Genomic DNA, 16,811 nt, shown 5'->3' with positions numbered 1-16,811 from the left:
TCGTTATGGCTCAGCGTTAGTGCTCGTTCAGATACTGTTAAAAAGTAATTATCAGAACAGGAAAAAAAAGCCACCATCACGGAATTTGTATAACCGTCCGTATAGAAATTCTATGCTGTACTCGAAGTTACTCAGAGCTAGAAAGCCAACGCGAACGCTTAAAGCGCACCGCCTCGCTATGCGTGCATTCTCTGCGAAAAGTCGTCTGCTACGCTCGAGCGGTGAAGGCGCGCCACGGTCGAAAAGGGAGCGTGAAAGAGAGGAGAAATGAGGAGGAGTGAAGGTGGAGGAGGAGAGTGTTGCTACTTTACGATGTTTAAGGCAACGTTACTAGATTATCGGTGGTTTAAGGATTTAAGCAGTCTGGTACACTCTAGTAACGCCACAACTCCAGTAATACTAGTAATACAAAGTGGCCGCGCCTCGCGTCGCCGTCGGATTACCTCTCTTCTTTCACCGTGTTCTAAAGCAAATATTTCAATTTTCGTTTCGCTCATTTTTTATTTATGAAATATATGTAAAATAGGGATAAACTAATGAGGCATGATTGGCATTTGAATGCTTTAAAGTATAACCATTGTATAAGGGCAAAATTATTATGACTGATTTACAGCGCCCTCTTCTTTCTCAGGCCTTTCTATCAAGCCTAGTCTACTGTGTGGCTCACGGCCGATGTGTTTGCGTGTTCGTTGCCGTGCGGAAAGTGAAATCGTGTCATATGCTACAGATTATTTACGTCAAACAATCGCATCACCATGCAGGTATTGCTTTTAATTTTCCTATTTGTGTTATTGTTTTGGTTAATGAGTCAATATTTCTGAGATTACGTTCTGGTGAAGGAGATCACTGTTACTTCATATTTTGTAGTCTGCTAGCTGGTGTCCTTTGGTTGGCGTCTGAATCGCGTGCTCATCATTTTTGAATCGTAATGACGACGCGCCTAAGCTGCTTTTGCATGGCTCATGCTGAAGTCGGCAAATGTTCCTAGTTTGCATTGTGTGTTGCTTCATCTTACTGGACTATCTGGCCCCTCAGTATTTGTTCACTTTTCGCGCAGGACGAGGTCTTGCTTCCGATTGATATCCAAACAAACAAGTTGTTGGGTAAGTTGCGACGGTTAAAGGTTTTATTGACCTGAGTATTCAATGAATTGCTGTCGTGTTGCCCCGCCATAAGCGGCACTGTCAAGGAGTGTACTTAGATGTTCCCGCTAATATCGCGCTGCTGCTCGTTCAAACATTTTTATTTGTTTTTGTAGCTTTAGTCAGGGCACATTATAGACTGGCCTGTTTAAAGCAAGTGCAGCAACGGAGTGCTGTTGTCTATCTTACTGGCGTTCGATGGCATGATGTGTGCCGTCACAATGAAGGAGCTATATGGAATATGCCTTTTGGCAGGCGGCCTCACTTCTGCATATTTTTCAGACTGGTTGATAAGCAGACGACACTGCAACAAGGACTGGCAAGCTAAAGCGCTCATCGTACGAGAGAAGATCAATGGCGCCATCCAGGACATGCCAGAGGTCGAAGAAATCATGAACCTTCTCGCGGGGACATGTGAGCTTTCTCATATTATTGCTGCTCTTCACCTGCTGCCGCTGGAGAACGTGACATCAAATGTGACGTCGTGATAAATATAGAAAGCCTCAAGTCACGTTTTGTGTCATGTGCAGACATACACTACTTCCATTGCCAGAGGATAGTGGAAATCTTGAAGGACACGGAGGCCAGCACCAAGAACCTCTTTGGCCGGTACTCCTCCCAGCGAATGAAGGACTGGCAGGAAATTATTCGCCTTTACGAAAAGGACAATGTTTACCTTGGTAACAACTGTCATTTCTAACCATTACTTCAATGCTTTTTGACAACTGCAATGTTATTAGCAGGAAAGGACTGATTTCATGCTTATTCTTTGTTCAGCGGAGGCTGCACAGATGATTATACGCACAGTCAACTACGAAGTACCAGCACTGAAGCGGCAGATATCAAAATGTCAACAGATCCAAGAGGTAATTGCCACATAAGGTAGCTAAAGTAGAAGAATGGCACACGCTTAGAGGTGATAAGCGTTGTGTGTTGACTCGTGCTTTGTCTTTGTAACCAGGAAGCAGTCAAGAAAGAGGCCGATTATGCCAAGCATGCCCAGGACCTCAGGGACAGGTACCAGCAAGAATGCAAGCAGTTGGGCATCAAGGTACAGAAAAACACAATTACTGCTGCTTATTGTAACCACTTCTTCATTTGCTCCTTGTGGCCTGAATGTGCTCATTTGAGCTTTACTGGTGCACTTTAGCACCAGTATTAAGTTGAGAACCACAATGCTGAGGTCGAAAGCTTGTGTAACAGTCTGTCCAAAGCTAATTATGTGGACCTGTTGTTGCAGAAGTGTGGTGCAACAGAAATTTCCAGCATGTTCTTTATTGAATGTAGCGTTGCAAGATGTCATTGCCAGTGTTAGTGTCTGTGACTCAGTTCTTTTATTTCTTGGAACCAGTTGTGCTAATATATATGGGCTGCAGCTAAAACTCTAATGGTCCATTATACGAAAAGCAATGCATAATTTCTTTGTTGTAACGAAAGCTTATGGGTCTCAATGTAAGCTGGTAGCAAACTGCCATTTGGTATGATTATTCACGTACTGGGCACTGGATCTGCCTTCTGGTGAATTAAAAGCCAAACAATGACTCTAGCACATGGACGTAGCTCACTGTGTCTCCTATACTCAAAATGCAACATGCTAACGGCCTATGCAGTTCTCAGTCATGTACAGTTGGGAGCAGAAGTCAAGAGTCCAGTGATGCTGCGAAAAAGATTTCTTCTTTTGCAGCCTAGCTATACAGCTTCAAATCAAGTGGCACAGCACGTGACTCTATGCTCGACCAGTGAAATGCATTAACACAATTCTACATTGCATGGCTGTTACATAAGAAAACAATATTGTTCGATGATGCCGGGGTCTCTAAGCTGTTGTGCCTGATTGCAACTTCTGAGCAATACAGCATGCATGATACTTGGCACTACTTGACTTTTCGTATTTGGTATTTTATTTCTTGATTTATTTGTAAGCAGTATGTGGGCATTGAATGTTGGGCTAATAGTTGAAGTCAGCGTTTACCTGTTGTCTGCGCACCTATGTTATAAAATAGCTGAGGTAGAGTGTTTGGTTTTTACTTTCCTAAAATTTGGCATACCTCTCTTTCTTAATATTTATTTCCATCTTAAAGATTGTACTTTTTTAGATGAACGCATTTCACTGGACGAACTTTCACCAATTTTCCTTCGTGGAAAGTTTTTCCTGTCGTGCTTGCAGGTCTTTTTTTTTCTGTGAGCATCTAGTTCACCATTCCACACTTGTATGTCCACCATTCCACACTTGTTGCTGCACATTCCGCTCTTCAACGCTGTAGTTGCACCCGGCACACAGTGTTAAAAAAGAGAATTATGGGGTTTTACGTGCCAAAACCACCTTCTGATTGTGAGGCATGCCGTAGTGTAAAACTCCGGAAATTTCGATCACCTGGGGTTCTTTAATGTGCACCTAAATCTAAGTACATGGGTGTTATTGCATTTTGCCTCCGATCCCGCGACCTCTTGCTCAGCAGCCCAACCCCCATAGGCACTGAGCAACCACGGCGGGTCCAGCATACAATGTAACCAAGCTTTTGATAAGCAAGGCCAGAATGCCATGTGGTATTGTGACTATGTAAGAATTAACATTTGATATTCAGACACAGATAAAATGATAATTAATTTGTAACATTATGTGTAACAAATGACAAGGAAGGCACATTCCGGTTGCCATAACTGAACTTGTCCAGTTCACATGTGGCAGTGGCTGCAGCAGAAAGACTGCAAGGACTTGAGCCAGGGCTCCCCAGACCCTTCTGAGCCCTGTTATAGTGAAGATGGCTGTAGTGAAGAAATGGATAAAACAAATTAATGTACTATATATCTGGAATTACATGTATAGTTAGGCCATGGAAACCGTACTTTCAGCACACTGTTTTAAAAGTAAATAGGATTATTTGTACATGCACTGTGTGATCACCTAGTTTTCCTGTCGCAGCGTGCCTGAAAAACAGTGGCAGCGTACATACGTGTAATGACAGCAACCCCTTCCTTCCTTTGGGAGGAGTTGCCCGTGATTTCAGCTCTTCGTGTCACCTGCTGCCACAGGAGTGCATGACATCACACTGGGACGTCGTGATAAATATAGAAAGCCTCAAGTCACGTTTTGTGTCATGCACAGGCATGATTAGAGGCACAATAAGTTTGCAAGAGACTGAGGATGATTATTATAGACTGTTGGCATGGCTCAAGACAGTACATTATTTCAAGCGTTCTGAGCCAAGGATGTGTAATCGCTGTTTTAATGAAGAGCAAATTTGCACTCTATTTAGTGAAAATCACCCATTTATCGTAGCTGCACAAAGGCAAGATGGTGAACTACAGGAGATACTGATATAAGAGCAGCATTTCGGGCAAGTTGGTAATCTATTACTTAAATGATATTGCGCGACAAAAAACGACACGGACGTGAGGGAATTGCGCTTGGTGTGTCGTCTTCCCTCACGTCCGTGTCGTTTTTTGGCGCGCAATATAATTTATGTAATAGATACTGATATAGTGGAGATTTTTTTTTTTTTTTGACCGGTGACTTCACTATAAACTGTAGTAAAGCGTGTAAAGCAGCCGAATTTTCTAAGCTGAAAAAAATTGAACAGAAAGCATCGGAGGATGATTCCCATAGTCAAGTGATAGCTTCCCGCTATTATTGGTTAGCTCTGTTTGCTTAATGCTGAGAAGCACATGGCTGCTGTGATTGCCTCCAGTATGGGCCTGCATTACTAATCTCATTAGAACCTGTTATCAGGATTGGGCCAACAAGCCACAAGCTTTGCTTGCACTGTCTCGTGGATTAACTGTCTGCTCGGTCAGACAACCGTCCATGCAAAGCGTGGGGAAGAGCAAAAAAAAGCTTTGTTTTAAAAAAAACCTATCTTGTGCACATTGTTCAGCTTGTAAATAATTTGTGCACAACTTTGCAAGGTGGAGGAAGGTTTAGGAATGAGAAAAATTGTCATCCACCTAACCCCAGCTTGGAGTTTCGTGCTAGTCTAGTGAATGACAATTTTCCGTTTCACGTGTTGTTGAGCTGGTGGATGAATGTTTCTCGTAGGGCGAGTGTGTCAAGAAGGAGCTTCTCTCACTACTGGACGAGTTGCCGAGCCTCTTTGAAGGTGCTGTCAAGGAACTGCACAAAGCTCAGCCAGCCATCGACCTCTACAGGCTGTTCCTTGGCTTCACAGTGCCATCAAGGTAGGTTTATCCTTGTGTGGCGCTGTCAACCCTGGGGAAAATTTTGGTATTTATTTATTTCACCTATCCTGAAGCTCTTTCCCTCCACTCCATTTCATGCTTAGTAGGCAAAGCAGCAGCAGAAGCTATGCAAGTAATCCGGGCACAAAAGTTTCATGCAGCACATTTCCCAGTGGAGTTTTGGTTGGCGACGCTTTCTGCAGAATACCTACTTGACTGGATAACTACAACTGCACCTTGTTGATGTGAGGTTACATTAAATCACATGTTTTTTGTGCGTCTTTATGGTTTCAGTATTAATTTTCTTGTAGATTTCAGCACGCAATCAACAAGGCCACAAAATAGAAACGCATGAACCAAAATGCAGTGGCATGCAGCAATGTTTTGGTTATGGGCACGAGGGGTGCACTGTGGACAGTTGCCTCGAGAATGTAGCACTCCGCATGTTCGGTGGTAAATAGGCTCAGGTCTACAATGTCGTTCATGTAATAATTATATCAAGTCCTGGGACATCAAAAGTAAGAAGCTTAATGTTACATTGAAAAATGTGATGCATGCCTGGGTCATTCTTTTATGTATTTTGGTTTTGAATACGAGCACTGTGAGAAGTCCCTCCAGCTTTTGTGATGTTGCCTGCTGTGTGTGAAGCAGAGTATAGGCATTGTAGAGGAGAGTGGGTTGCACATGTACAGCAGTAACTAATTAATACTTATAGATTTGCACAGTACTAGCAATATTTGTGCTGACCGTATGGTAAGATTGCCTAAAGCTGAAAAAAAAAAGGAATGGACAAAAAAGATAATGGCACAGTGGGCTGATCCCTACTGCACCCTGTCTCGGATTGCACCGATGCAAACCTGCCCTCAGTCGGAGCCAGAGAAAGCATGACTGGGCTGAATGTGCAGATGCTTGCCAGACCAAAAGAGGAAAAAAAAAAGAAAAAGAAAGATGGAGGCAAAACATGGAAAAACGTTCATTGTTCTGTTTGTAAGCGGACAAAGCGCACAGGCGCTGAGGCGATGTCACTCTTGCCGGCACAGCAAATGTCACGTCGGCAACGGAAGCTGCAGGAGCCACGTGATCAGAGTTCAGCTGGATCTCGGTCGTTCTCCCAGGCTGACGGTGAGAGCGTCTCCGAGTGCCCTGAGCTTGAGCACAGTGTTGTGAAACAAGCAGCCGAATGCGATCCGAGTGCTCGATTTCACTAGCCAAATGTACCATTAGTGAGGAGTTCTGCGACAAATACAATCAAGAGCAGGATTTGAGGTCGTGTGCTGTTGCCGCAATTGAAAAAATTGAAGTTAAGCTTGGCATAGAATTGCACAATGTTCAACTGACATGATATCACTGAGAAAGTTGTTCCAGTCATTATGAGTTGTATATATGAAAATGCAAATTTATGCTAACCCATGCTAGGAGACAAAATAGATTTTGTATACTTTGTGTACCTCAACTTCCTAAAGTTCCCGTGTCGGCAATAAGTGTGAAAATGTAGTATGTTGAGCCCAAAGCACATTAGGTGGGAAGGGCTCGGCTGATTCAGTCAGTTCATGCGGTACAGGAGGAACTGAAGGTTACTGGAAGAGGCTTTCTAGCTCTGCGGTGGGAGTAAATATGCCACTGAGGGTGGTCATGATGCTGATGACAGATAGATGGACGGATTTGTTTATTTATTTATTCATTCATTTGTTTATGCTGCAGTAGCCACATTTCGATGGGGGCAAAATGCAAAAAGTGCCCATGTGCCTAGGTGTAGGTGAATGTTGAAGAACCCCAGGTGGTCAAAATTAATCTGGACTCTCCTACTGTGGTGGCCCTCATAACTGGCTTGTAGTTTTGGCATGTAAAACCTCAGGTTTTTTTTGGGTCTGCCAGCTATGAATTGAGCTATAAAAGTAAACCACACCTGTTGTACTTCTATGCAGCAAAGCTGATGGCAGCAACAAGGTGGTGCCGCTCATGCAGTTTCTTATCTCTCACGGCAATGTGACAACATACCACTGGCGGCACGGCGAACCACCCGAAGTGGTCGAGGAGACGCTGCCTGTGCTGCCCGTGGACATTGACAATGGCAACAGCGAGGACCAGGTAACCTTACAGTGGCTGCTTGTTGTGACCACAGTTATCATTACACCAGGTGCATATTTTATTTTAGACTGCACAGACTTTTTAAGAATTGCCTGTGGCAGATAGAACAATTTTAATCCTTGAACTCGATTGTTCAGAGAAACAGACATTAGTAGCACAATAAATTGAAAGGCATAACTGGGTAATTGACAAAGTTTCACTAATTATGTTCTTACCTATTACTTTGAGGCACATATTGCAATTTGCAAATTGAACAAACATATATTGCGTCACTTTTATTTTTCTTTATTGGCAATGGAACACAAACAGGCGAAATTTGTAGTGGCTGACTAGTGTGTACTACTTTTGTTTATGAAAGACTACAAACAGCGTAAAAAAGAACAAATGATGGTGAAGAACAAAATACGGGCACTGACTCGCAACTGAAATTCTGTTGGGAAAGAACGGCATGTAATATGTAAAAGAACAACACATTTGCTTAGTCATTTGCTATGCTGTGTTCCCACGAAGTAACATACTTACAAAGCATGGCATGTAATGCATCTGGCAGTTGAAAAACTGCCAGATGCATTATTTGTTTTGATTGCACATGCTGATTTTTCGAATTCTTTGCCCTGTAATCCTCTCTGCTCGTTTCACTGCATACTAAGTGCCTCGTTGCATTCAGTTATTTTTCCTTTTAATTTTGTTTATTCATGGTTAGGTGATGTGTGCTTACAGTACTGATATCCCGACAGATCGATTTTGGTGATCTTGATATTGGAACAAGCACCAGCGATTCCACTGCCACGTCCCCCAACGGAGACTTTGTGCACGTATGTTCAGAGTTCTAATGTTTCTTCTCTTTGGTGGCTAACAGTTTATCTTGGCATGTCATGTGACACAGGTTTTGTGGTGTCTACCTATATATAAGGGGGGGCGATGTGGGCTTCTTGGTCAGTCATATTGAATTGGAATAAAGTGTTGTGCAACACCCGGACGTAAACTCAAGAAGGAATGACAGATATACGTAGAATGCTTGCTTTCAACAACTTACCTTACTGAAAGCAAGGGCTGTGTATCGGCCGTTGCTTCTCGTACCCACGATCTGGTGTTGAGCACTACTTCTCAGTTCAGTGTGTTTATTCTTGTGTCATCATTGTGTTTTTCATGCTGTACCCATTACAGTCAAACGTCAATATAACAAACACAGATATAACAAGTAATCGGATATAAAGAAGTATGTTTAAAATTTGGTTGGTGTTGCTTTAATTTAATGGAGTGTTCTCATAGAAATGCAGGATCTGACATGGAATCGATTATAGCGAAGCAAATTTTTGTTTGCACGTACCACAATATACAGTAAAACCTCGTTCATATGTTTTGGGAAGAAATGAAAAAAAGAATACTAACTAAAGAAAGGTACCATCTAAAGCCATAAAAAAATTTGGCAGGCTCAAGTTTAATTGACGTCCTTGTAATGCAAAGCATTGCACAAATTGTTGCAGCACGAGACGTCAGTGTGTGCCGAGCCGGGGGACCCGTGCGGTACCGAGAGGCGCATTGTTTTTATGGCTTTGGCAATCTTACATTCGTGCTCCTCCCACTTTGGCCTGGGTCAGCAGCTTCTTTGGACGGGGCATCTTGGCGAGAAGTCTTGGCGAACCCACTTGGGCGAAAATAGTTGCGACATGAGACACCGATGCACTTCGGACTGTTGGGCCCTAGCAACATGAGACGTGCTTTGTAGTTTCCTGTTGTGCAGAGTTTTAAGACGGCAAAGGAAACGGAAATCGAAACAAGCCGGTGAGCGATGCCAGAATATGATGCCACCAGAGCAGAATGTGGCATTTACTTCGAGCCCCCTGAAGCAGCGAACAATGGCACGTTCATGTTATCGCATATGAAAAGCATGCTGTATACTTTCAACGGAACTCATAGCAATATGTGATGCACTGTCAAGCAGACAGAGGAAGATTCCTATTGCGATAGGGTCGGTAACAAAGCTGTGAATGCAGCATGCGACAAGCCATGAGATTTGCTGGTACTGGAATTGGAAACTGAGCGTGTGACGGCATTTTCACGTGACCCATACGGGTTGGCGAGTGCTGCGGAGAAGCTGCTGCAGCGACCGGTTACTGTTCTCGATTGCATGGCTCATGACTTTCCTTGTTTACATGGGACCTAGTGGCTGGAAAATATGTCATATGATCTCAGTTTGGCGTTGTACTAAACATTGATGCCAAAAGACCGTGTGTTCCAGGAGCGTATGAGGTAACCAGCAAAAAAGGAGCCTAACTGTATTAGGTCATTTTCTCTGTTCTCGATCACAAACTTTGGCACTGGGAAATCGTGCAAAATGGCATCGTACCGACGAGGTTCGGCTGCATATATGTTCTGGTAGCAAAAATGTCAAATACAGTTGGTGACTGATTTTTCAAATGGCTCGCCTTTGGACCCACACGATTATTTGGACTTCCCTGCAAAGCTGCCACACATAGCACAATTCTATAACAGCAGTGGCCAACATATTGGATGCCACATGGTGTTTTGGGCCTAAAACACAGGTGCGATGCTGCAAACATGGCGGCCACAAACAAATTTGCACTTGTGTCGACTAGACACGAAATCAGAACTTTGATTTCCAGCTCCCGTCGAAGCGGAGCTGGTCCCTGTAGCCTAAGCGGTGTGGCTGGCAGAGTGGCTGGTGAAGAACCGTCATGAGAAGTTTGGCATCAAATGTTCACACTCTGTAAACCTTATCAACGATCGAATGTAAGATCAGATGCTTGGGCTATATGGACAGCATAGTAGTCGAGTGCGCAAATCCACGTGTGGTCCCTGCCTTGTCTGAGGAGTTTGTAGGTGGTGGTAGCCGTAGCTTGGCTTGGTTGGATCACAGTCGGCAAGTCAACGTGCGGATCCTGTGCGAGAACACTGATCGCACGGGTTGCATCTTCATGGTGGTGTATTTATTTATTGATTAAAATCTGCAGGAGATTGTTTGCTGATCTGGTAAAGTCACCTTGCTTGTCTTTCTTAGGCATAGACCTGATGGCAATTTTCTTTTTTACCAATGTCTACTTGTATGGTTATCACAAATATCGGATGTGGTGAACTTGTTTTTGTGGCTGATGTGACTTCCTTACAATGAGTTTCGACTGTATCATGAATATATTCCAACTCGCCCAACTTTCCACATTTACAATCACACAGGTGGGGTTTGGTGACGGCGAAGAGGCAATTGAAGTCGCTGGCGGAGACGCAATCTCTTGGGACATTAGTGTTGAAGCCGACGGCACTGCGGGAGATGGAACTGCTGAGAAGATACTCGGTATGTCTTATACGCTCTTGTTGGCTGAGTTGGCACTTTTACTTTATTTGTCATCAAAGTGTATTCAAGGGGTATTGTCGCAAAATACTTGTATCAAGTGTTCTGCTTAGCTGCCGACTCCGTAATGATGGTATGGTGCCAGAATTTGTAGACACTGGCAAGAAAACATATACAGTGGAATCCCAATTATACGACTCTCGGGACTGCGAAAAAGCATCGTAAAATGCTTTTAAAATGCTGCAGGGCTTGGAAAGGCCAATCACCAAAAACGAAATGTGAAAAGAATACTGCAGTACAGGTGCCAGTCATGCTTTATTAAGCATACCTTCTACGGCAATACACTGCTGCGATTCCCGCCAATCGGTGCGAACTTGACAAAAAAATGAGAGGAAGGAAAAATATTGGTCAGTTTCTTTTGCACTCTCTTTGACCCAAGATGCAAGTGCTTTCGCTCGAGTTGGGCAACGCCCAAAAGAAAGTCTTCTATGGCGTCGCGGGAACAGATAAAGTTACGGATGCTGTCTATGTGTCCTAGCACATCAGCGAATGTTGTAGGCACAAGTATAGCAACATTCGTGGCGTCGTCGTCCTCATCCGATGTCACAGCGGTGTCGGCACCAGGCGATGCCTTCTCGATGGCGTCGTCCAGCGACCCCTCGCCACCGATGGCAATGTTGTCATCTGCCTCAACGTTCTCTGCGAACGTCGTGGTGAAGTTTAAATCCTTGAAATCGCCATCAGTGAAGCCTGCATTGGTATCGAGCATGCAGTTGATCAAAGTTGTGTTATCAGCAGAGGAGAAAGTCTCTCGCTTGATGCCACAATGTTTGAACGAGTTGGCGATTGTGCTTTCTGACACTGCATTCCACGAACTGGCGATGAGATGCATGACGTTGAGCACAGAAACCTTCTTTTCCGACTCGTTGTACTCCATAGCCACCCGCCGACGCTGCACTGACCACTTCCTGTAGCCTTGTTTCATGTACTTTATGATGCCGGCATCCAGCGGCTGCAGGCGACTTCTACAGTTGGGCGGAAAAAACGCAACTTTCATACTCCTCAGGCTCGATGTATCTGGTGGGTGGCATGGTGCATTATCCACGAAAAGCAGTATCTTCCTCGCCTTAGCACCCATTTTCTTGGCGAGCTGCTGAAAAAAATTAGTGAGGAGCGATGACGTCATCCACGCCTTTTTGTTAAAGTTGTAGCTGCTTGGCAGTGCCTTCAAGTTTTTAAAGCACTGCGGCTTTGCAAATTTTCCAATGATGAGCACAGGCAGCTTCTCAGAACCGTCCTCGTGGGCGCAGAATAGTGCTGTCAAACGCTCCTTACTTCGCTTGCCACCATGACAGCTGTCTCCCTTAAGCGTGAGGGTTTGCTTGGGCTGCATGTGGTAAAAAATGCCGCTCTTGTCAGGGTTGAAAACGTCGCAGGGCTTGTATGCCGCAATCATCTCAGACAGTGACTGCATCCGCTGGTTCACCGTCGAAATGTCCACGGAGGTGCTTTATCCGCAGGAGTGACTGCACACAATCCTGTTTCGTGTTTTTTAAATGATCCGGCCACTTCTTCGATACCTGGAAGTCATCGATATTCAGACACAATGCCACAAGATCAGCTTTTCTTGACAATGGTGCTGTCAACATTGATTGCAGAGCTCCGTGCTTGATGCAGCCACTTAACGAGTACCTTTTCCAACTTCTTGTGTTGACCTTCTTTAGCTGCCTTCCGTTTGAGCTTGAACTTGTTTGCATTCTCCACGATTGTAGCTCTGTTCGTCAGGATCGTCTTGTGTGCAGATTCAGGTATTCAGGTCCCAGGCAATGCTAGCTTTCGTGGCTCCATGCCACTTTTCCGCCTGCTCAATAATGTTCAGCTTATTGCCGAGTGACAGAACTGTCCGCTTTCGGGACATCGTGCATCGTCCTTGAGCGACACAACCCAAACGTTCTTGACTGAACTGCTTTTCAACTGAACGATCATGACGAACGCACGCCCTAAGGCTCCTGCCGCAGCCTTGTTGGCGATCTGCTGCTGCTGTGAGAGTGAGAACTTGGAACGCTTGGAACGCTGGCAAGAGGCAATGCCAAGGAGTAGAGAGGGAGAAAGTGATCGTGTAGGAGCAAAGGTGCTATTTCAGCAAAGTGGGTGGCATGGGTGGCTGTTGGGGCCCCCCCCCCCCCCAACAGCCGCCCATGCCACCCGCCATTCGCCCATGCCACCGGTGAGCGGGAGAGAAACAAACAGTGAGACGAGGCTCAGGGAAGAAAGCTGTGCCTGAGCGAACCGGTCGAGCGGGGTCAAGCGCTCCGCATGTAAAAGGGCTTCCTCCTGAAGGATGGATGGCGCGAGGAGAGGCTCGCGGCACTTACCTTTCATCTGCCGTTCAGTCTCGCCCATCGTGTGGGTCATCGTTTAATGTGGGTCAGGTGTAAAATCACATTGGATAACTGAGGTATTTAATGCATTGCTTCTATGGGTTCTTTGCCGGGACTGCACTAATCCGTCATAAAATAGGGGTCGTCGTGAAACCAGTGGACGTACAGTCTTGCGCTCGTTACAACTGAGCCGCATGCAACAGACTTTCGGATATAATGGACCATATTTCAACCTTAGTTTGCTCTACCTATCTTATTAATGCGACGAAGTTCGCTTTTAACGGACCATGCTACAACAGACTATCGGGTACAGCGGACAAGATTGGTGGCAATTTTTTCAAAATCGGGTGTATAAAATGGACTTTTGTCATGTGTGCACGGGTTGACAACTGACTTGCGAGGGTCAGCCGACGATCGCGGCTCAATATAGCGTTCCCGAGGGAGAAAGGCGGGGTGGCAGCGCACCGTCTTCTTTCGCACATGAGGCACAGGGGGCGGGGGAGGCGAAGGAGAGGGGCTTCTACTCTGGTGGCTGCTGCTTACCCACATGGCGTGCGGGCGCCATATTTTGAAAGCTATTTGTGATGTGGACAAAGTGCGCCCAGTGCCGGTAGTTTCGTATGCGCTGTGCTTTCGACGTTTAGTTCACGTTGAAGCGAGAGACAGCATGAAGGTCACTTCGCTCGCTGCTGCTACCGCACTTTCTCACTCCAACATTTTGACAGCAATCTTCCGCGGTCATAGAGCGAGATGTGTTCTTGTTTACCTGTGCGCACCTGACACTGTGGTTGTTAATTTAGTTAGCAAACGAATGTTTGCAACTTCATACGGCTACTAATTTGCTATCGCAATCGACGCTTCGCCTCTTGGGTGAAACTGCGCCTTTCTTTTTTGTTTTTTAGTTTAGACATTCATCACTCGCTCTTTAAAATAACTTTGGTACACATTGCGACCAAAGTTTCGGAAGTGAGGCGTTTTGGATATTATGGACTTCTACAGTAAAACCTCGTTTTCGAAGTCATCCGGACCGAAAAAATCTTCGAATTAAGCAGTTTTTCTAATTAACTGAACGCAAGAAAAATGCAACCCAGGCAAAAAATTTCGCTGCAGGAATGTGCTACCTTTATTCGGCAATCTTTGGACTACTTAAAGTAATCAGAGATGCTGGTTTGCCACGTCCTGTAGTTCGAGACTCCAGGGGTCATGTTTTCTAGTTGGCCAGCTACGTGCAGCATTGGAGAATTTCCACTGTGGCACTCAACAAAACTGCGGATAACGTTCAGTGATCCGATAACTTCCCTGAGAGCGGGTGCTTGGGAGGGCTGGTTAGCGTCATCGCACATGGTCGCATCAGTGGTAGCTTTACTCTTCAAGTCTGAGTAGCGCGTTTGTTGATCATTTTCAAAGTTCAGATACTCGGCGAAGCCGACTGCACCGGATTCGCTATCCTCTGCGCAGAGTGCATTGATGCAGTCGCAATACTCGGCTCCTTCTTCATCAAGTGCACATGAATAGTCAGCATCAGCATCGACGGTGCTTTCTTTCGAGAAGTCAGCGTGTTCAAAACACCGCATGATCAAAGTGGGTTCCACTTGCTTCCATGCATGCACAATAAGACATATGGCCCCAAGGAGGTCGATGGAGTACTCCTTGCCATTGTCATAGCAAAGGAGCATGCGCTTGAGCAGGCGGTCGCGGTAAATCTTGTGGTGAATGACACCTTGGTCCATTGGCTGAGAGATTGACTTGGTGTTCGGAGGAAGAAATACCATCCTGATAGCTTTCAGGTAGGGGATGTCACCATGCGCCGGGCAATTATCAACAACGGAGAGTACATTGCTGCCTGTGGCTGCAAACTTGCGGTCAAGCTGCGGAACGTAATCTTTAAATATTGTGCCTATGACCCAGGCTTTCTTGTTGTGCTGGTAGAAGTTGCATAGCCAAGCTGTTGGCCTTCTCCCGCAGTATCGTTCCATTGACGGGAAGGTGGGGTGCGATGCTTTCTGCAGCCAGTGAGGTAAAGCTGATTCCACATCTTGGTACATGGGAGCCCGTACTCGCGACCGCTTAGAAGAATATGTCTTGCTGTAGGTCTCCAGTACCTTCGACTTGTTCTTCAATATTGTGGACAACGTCGAGACGGGCATGCTGTGCCTTTCAGCCAACTCTGTCTTGGAACATGTGTTCTTAGCCGCTTCTGGGATCAAGGAGAACTTCTGCTGTAGCATTAAAGTCTTATACATTGGCATCTTCGCTCACTGGCACTTCTGCACAGTTCAGAAAACAAAAAGAAACACCACGCTAGCTGCAACACCCCTAACCACCGCACACAAAGAAACGGTGCAGACTGGCGTTGCGCGCACACACGCAGGCGACATGTGAACGGCAGCCAGTTGCAGCTGCATCAAACACGTGCTGACGCTGTGACCGCTGCGACTGCGAGGAGCGTGCGGAGTAGGGGACGAGAGCATGTGACAAAAACTGGTATGCCCGCTGCGTTGCAGTGAAGCACATCTCCTCTGCAGTCGCGCATTTCGGTGGTGCGCGGTGTGTACCGTGGACTGATTTTTGTGCTAGCAGTACTACGGGTCGGGCACTTCATCTATAAATAATCGCGATTGCTATGTAACGTCGCCTCGCGGCTCCGAATGGCTGTCATTTCGTTGGGTTTGCAGTGAAATGTGGATTGGTAATTGCCACATAGCACCCCAAATCTTCGAATTAACTGGGTTGGCCTAGGCCCCTGGTTTGAATTGTCTGGTCAAATTTACATTGGAAAATACGGGACCGCAGAAAACATTCGAATTATCCGGGATTTCGAATTAACGAGGTTTTACTGTATCAAAATGGGCATTTTTGTCAGATTATAAGGGTCTATTGTAATGAGAGTCGACTGTGTAACCGGGGTTCCACTGTAATTGTATCCTCTTCAATGCGACCAGTCCGAAATATGAGCCAAAAGCGGTCTGGCTTCCTGGACCAGGAGGTGTTGACAAGCAGCTTAAAAATCGTAACCACATGATGTAAAGTAAAGAGATGAAAATCTGAAGGCGCTCGAAGGGGTCAAAATATAGTGTATTTGTGGAGTTGCCTGTTTGGGACATGCAGTGGACACACTACACTGAAGTGTTTCTGGTTTTCTTGCGCTGTCAAGACCGTGGTGCATAGGATAAAAGCGATCAAAAACACATACAGTGGAATCTCGTTAAATCGAACCCACCTTATACGAACCTCTGGTTTATATGAACTGATGCTGTGGTCCTGTCAAAATTATGTGAATTTCTGTGTGAGAAAGTGCCCCGTAATTTGAACATACTCCACTGATATCTGTGTAATACCAACTTATGTGGCGCTTCCAAACCGGCAGTGTGGCTGCACACCAGCTGCCACAAGTACCATATTTTGGCACGTATAGCTCGCACTAAGAAATTTAAAGAAGTTTAACAATAAAGCCACGCGCAGGTTATATGTGAATGTTGCCTGAAGGTGTGGCTTCACAGCAAGAAAAATGTTTCATTATGGCTTTTGGAAATGAATTTGTGTGAGAATTGTAGGTTTTTGAGGCCTTAATCTTGAAATGCTGCCGATGTCACCCTTAGCTTCCAAGGAAGCATCATGTTTTGTTCAGAAATTGAATTCACTCGGCTGTATTATATTTTTGGCATTGAAATTGAGGATGAGTGCATAGGAAGTTTAAAATATTTCTTGGCATTT

At 45.3% G+C, this 16,811-nt stretch overlaps 1 protein-coding gene across 2 annotated transcripts in view; it reads left to right on the top strand.

The window, feature by feature from the left end:
• The first annotated feature begins 652 nt into the window (after window positions 1-652).
• LOC126529966 (CDK5 regulatory subunit-associated protein 3) overlaps window positions 653-16,811 on the top strand; it is a 35,794-nt gene continuing 19,635 nt past the window's right edge. Inside the window, exons 1-10 of one of the 2 annotated variants that reach the window (XM_050177431.2) lie at window positions 653-761; window positions 1,058-1,103; window positions 1,425-1,556; window positions 1,673-1,822; window positions 1,920-2,008; window positions 2,104-2,193; window positions 5,179-5,318; window positions 7,244-7,406; window positions 8,144-8,221; window positions 10,602-10,719. In XM_050177431.2, the coding sequence (XP_050033388.1) occupies window positions 756-761; window positions 1,058-1,103; window positions 1,425-1,556; window positions 1,673-1,822; window positions 1,920-2,008; window positions 2,104-2,193; window positions 5,179-5,318; window positions 7,244-7,406; window positions 8,144-8,221; window positions 10,602-10,719 (1,012 nt within the window). In that variant the 5' untranslated portion in view covers window positions 653-755. The remainder of the gene's footprint in view (window positions 762-1,057; window positions 1,104-1,424; window positions 1,557-1,672; window positions 1,823-1,919; window positions 2,009-2,103; window positions 2,194-5,178; window positions 5,319-7,243; window positions 7,407-8,143; window positions 8,222-10,601; window positions 10,720-16,811) is intronic. The other variant, XM_055070150.2, reaches the window with a different exon arrangement.

The sequence above is a fragment of the Dermacentor andersoni genome, chromosome 5, assembly GCF_023375885.2.
Source record: "Dermacentor andersoni chromosome 5, qqDerAnde1_hic_scaffold, whole genome shotgun sequence".
Lineage (NCBI taxonomy): Eukaryota > Metazoa > Arthropoda > Arachnida > Ixodida > Ixodidae > Dermacentor > Dermacentor andersoni.
Note: the sequence above shows the minus strand (reverse complement) of the source record. Positions and strands in the feature narration are given on the sequence as shown.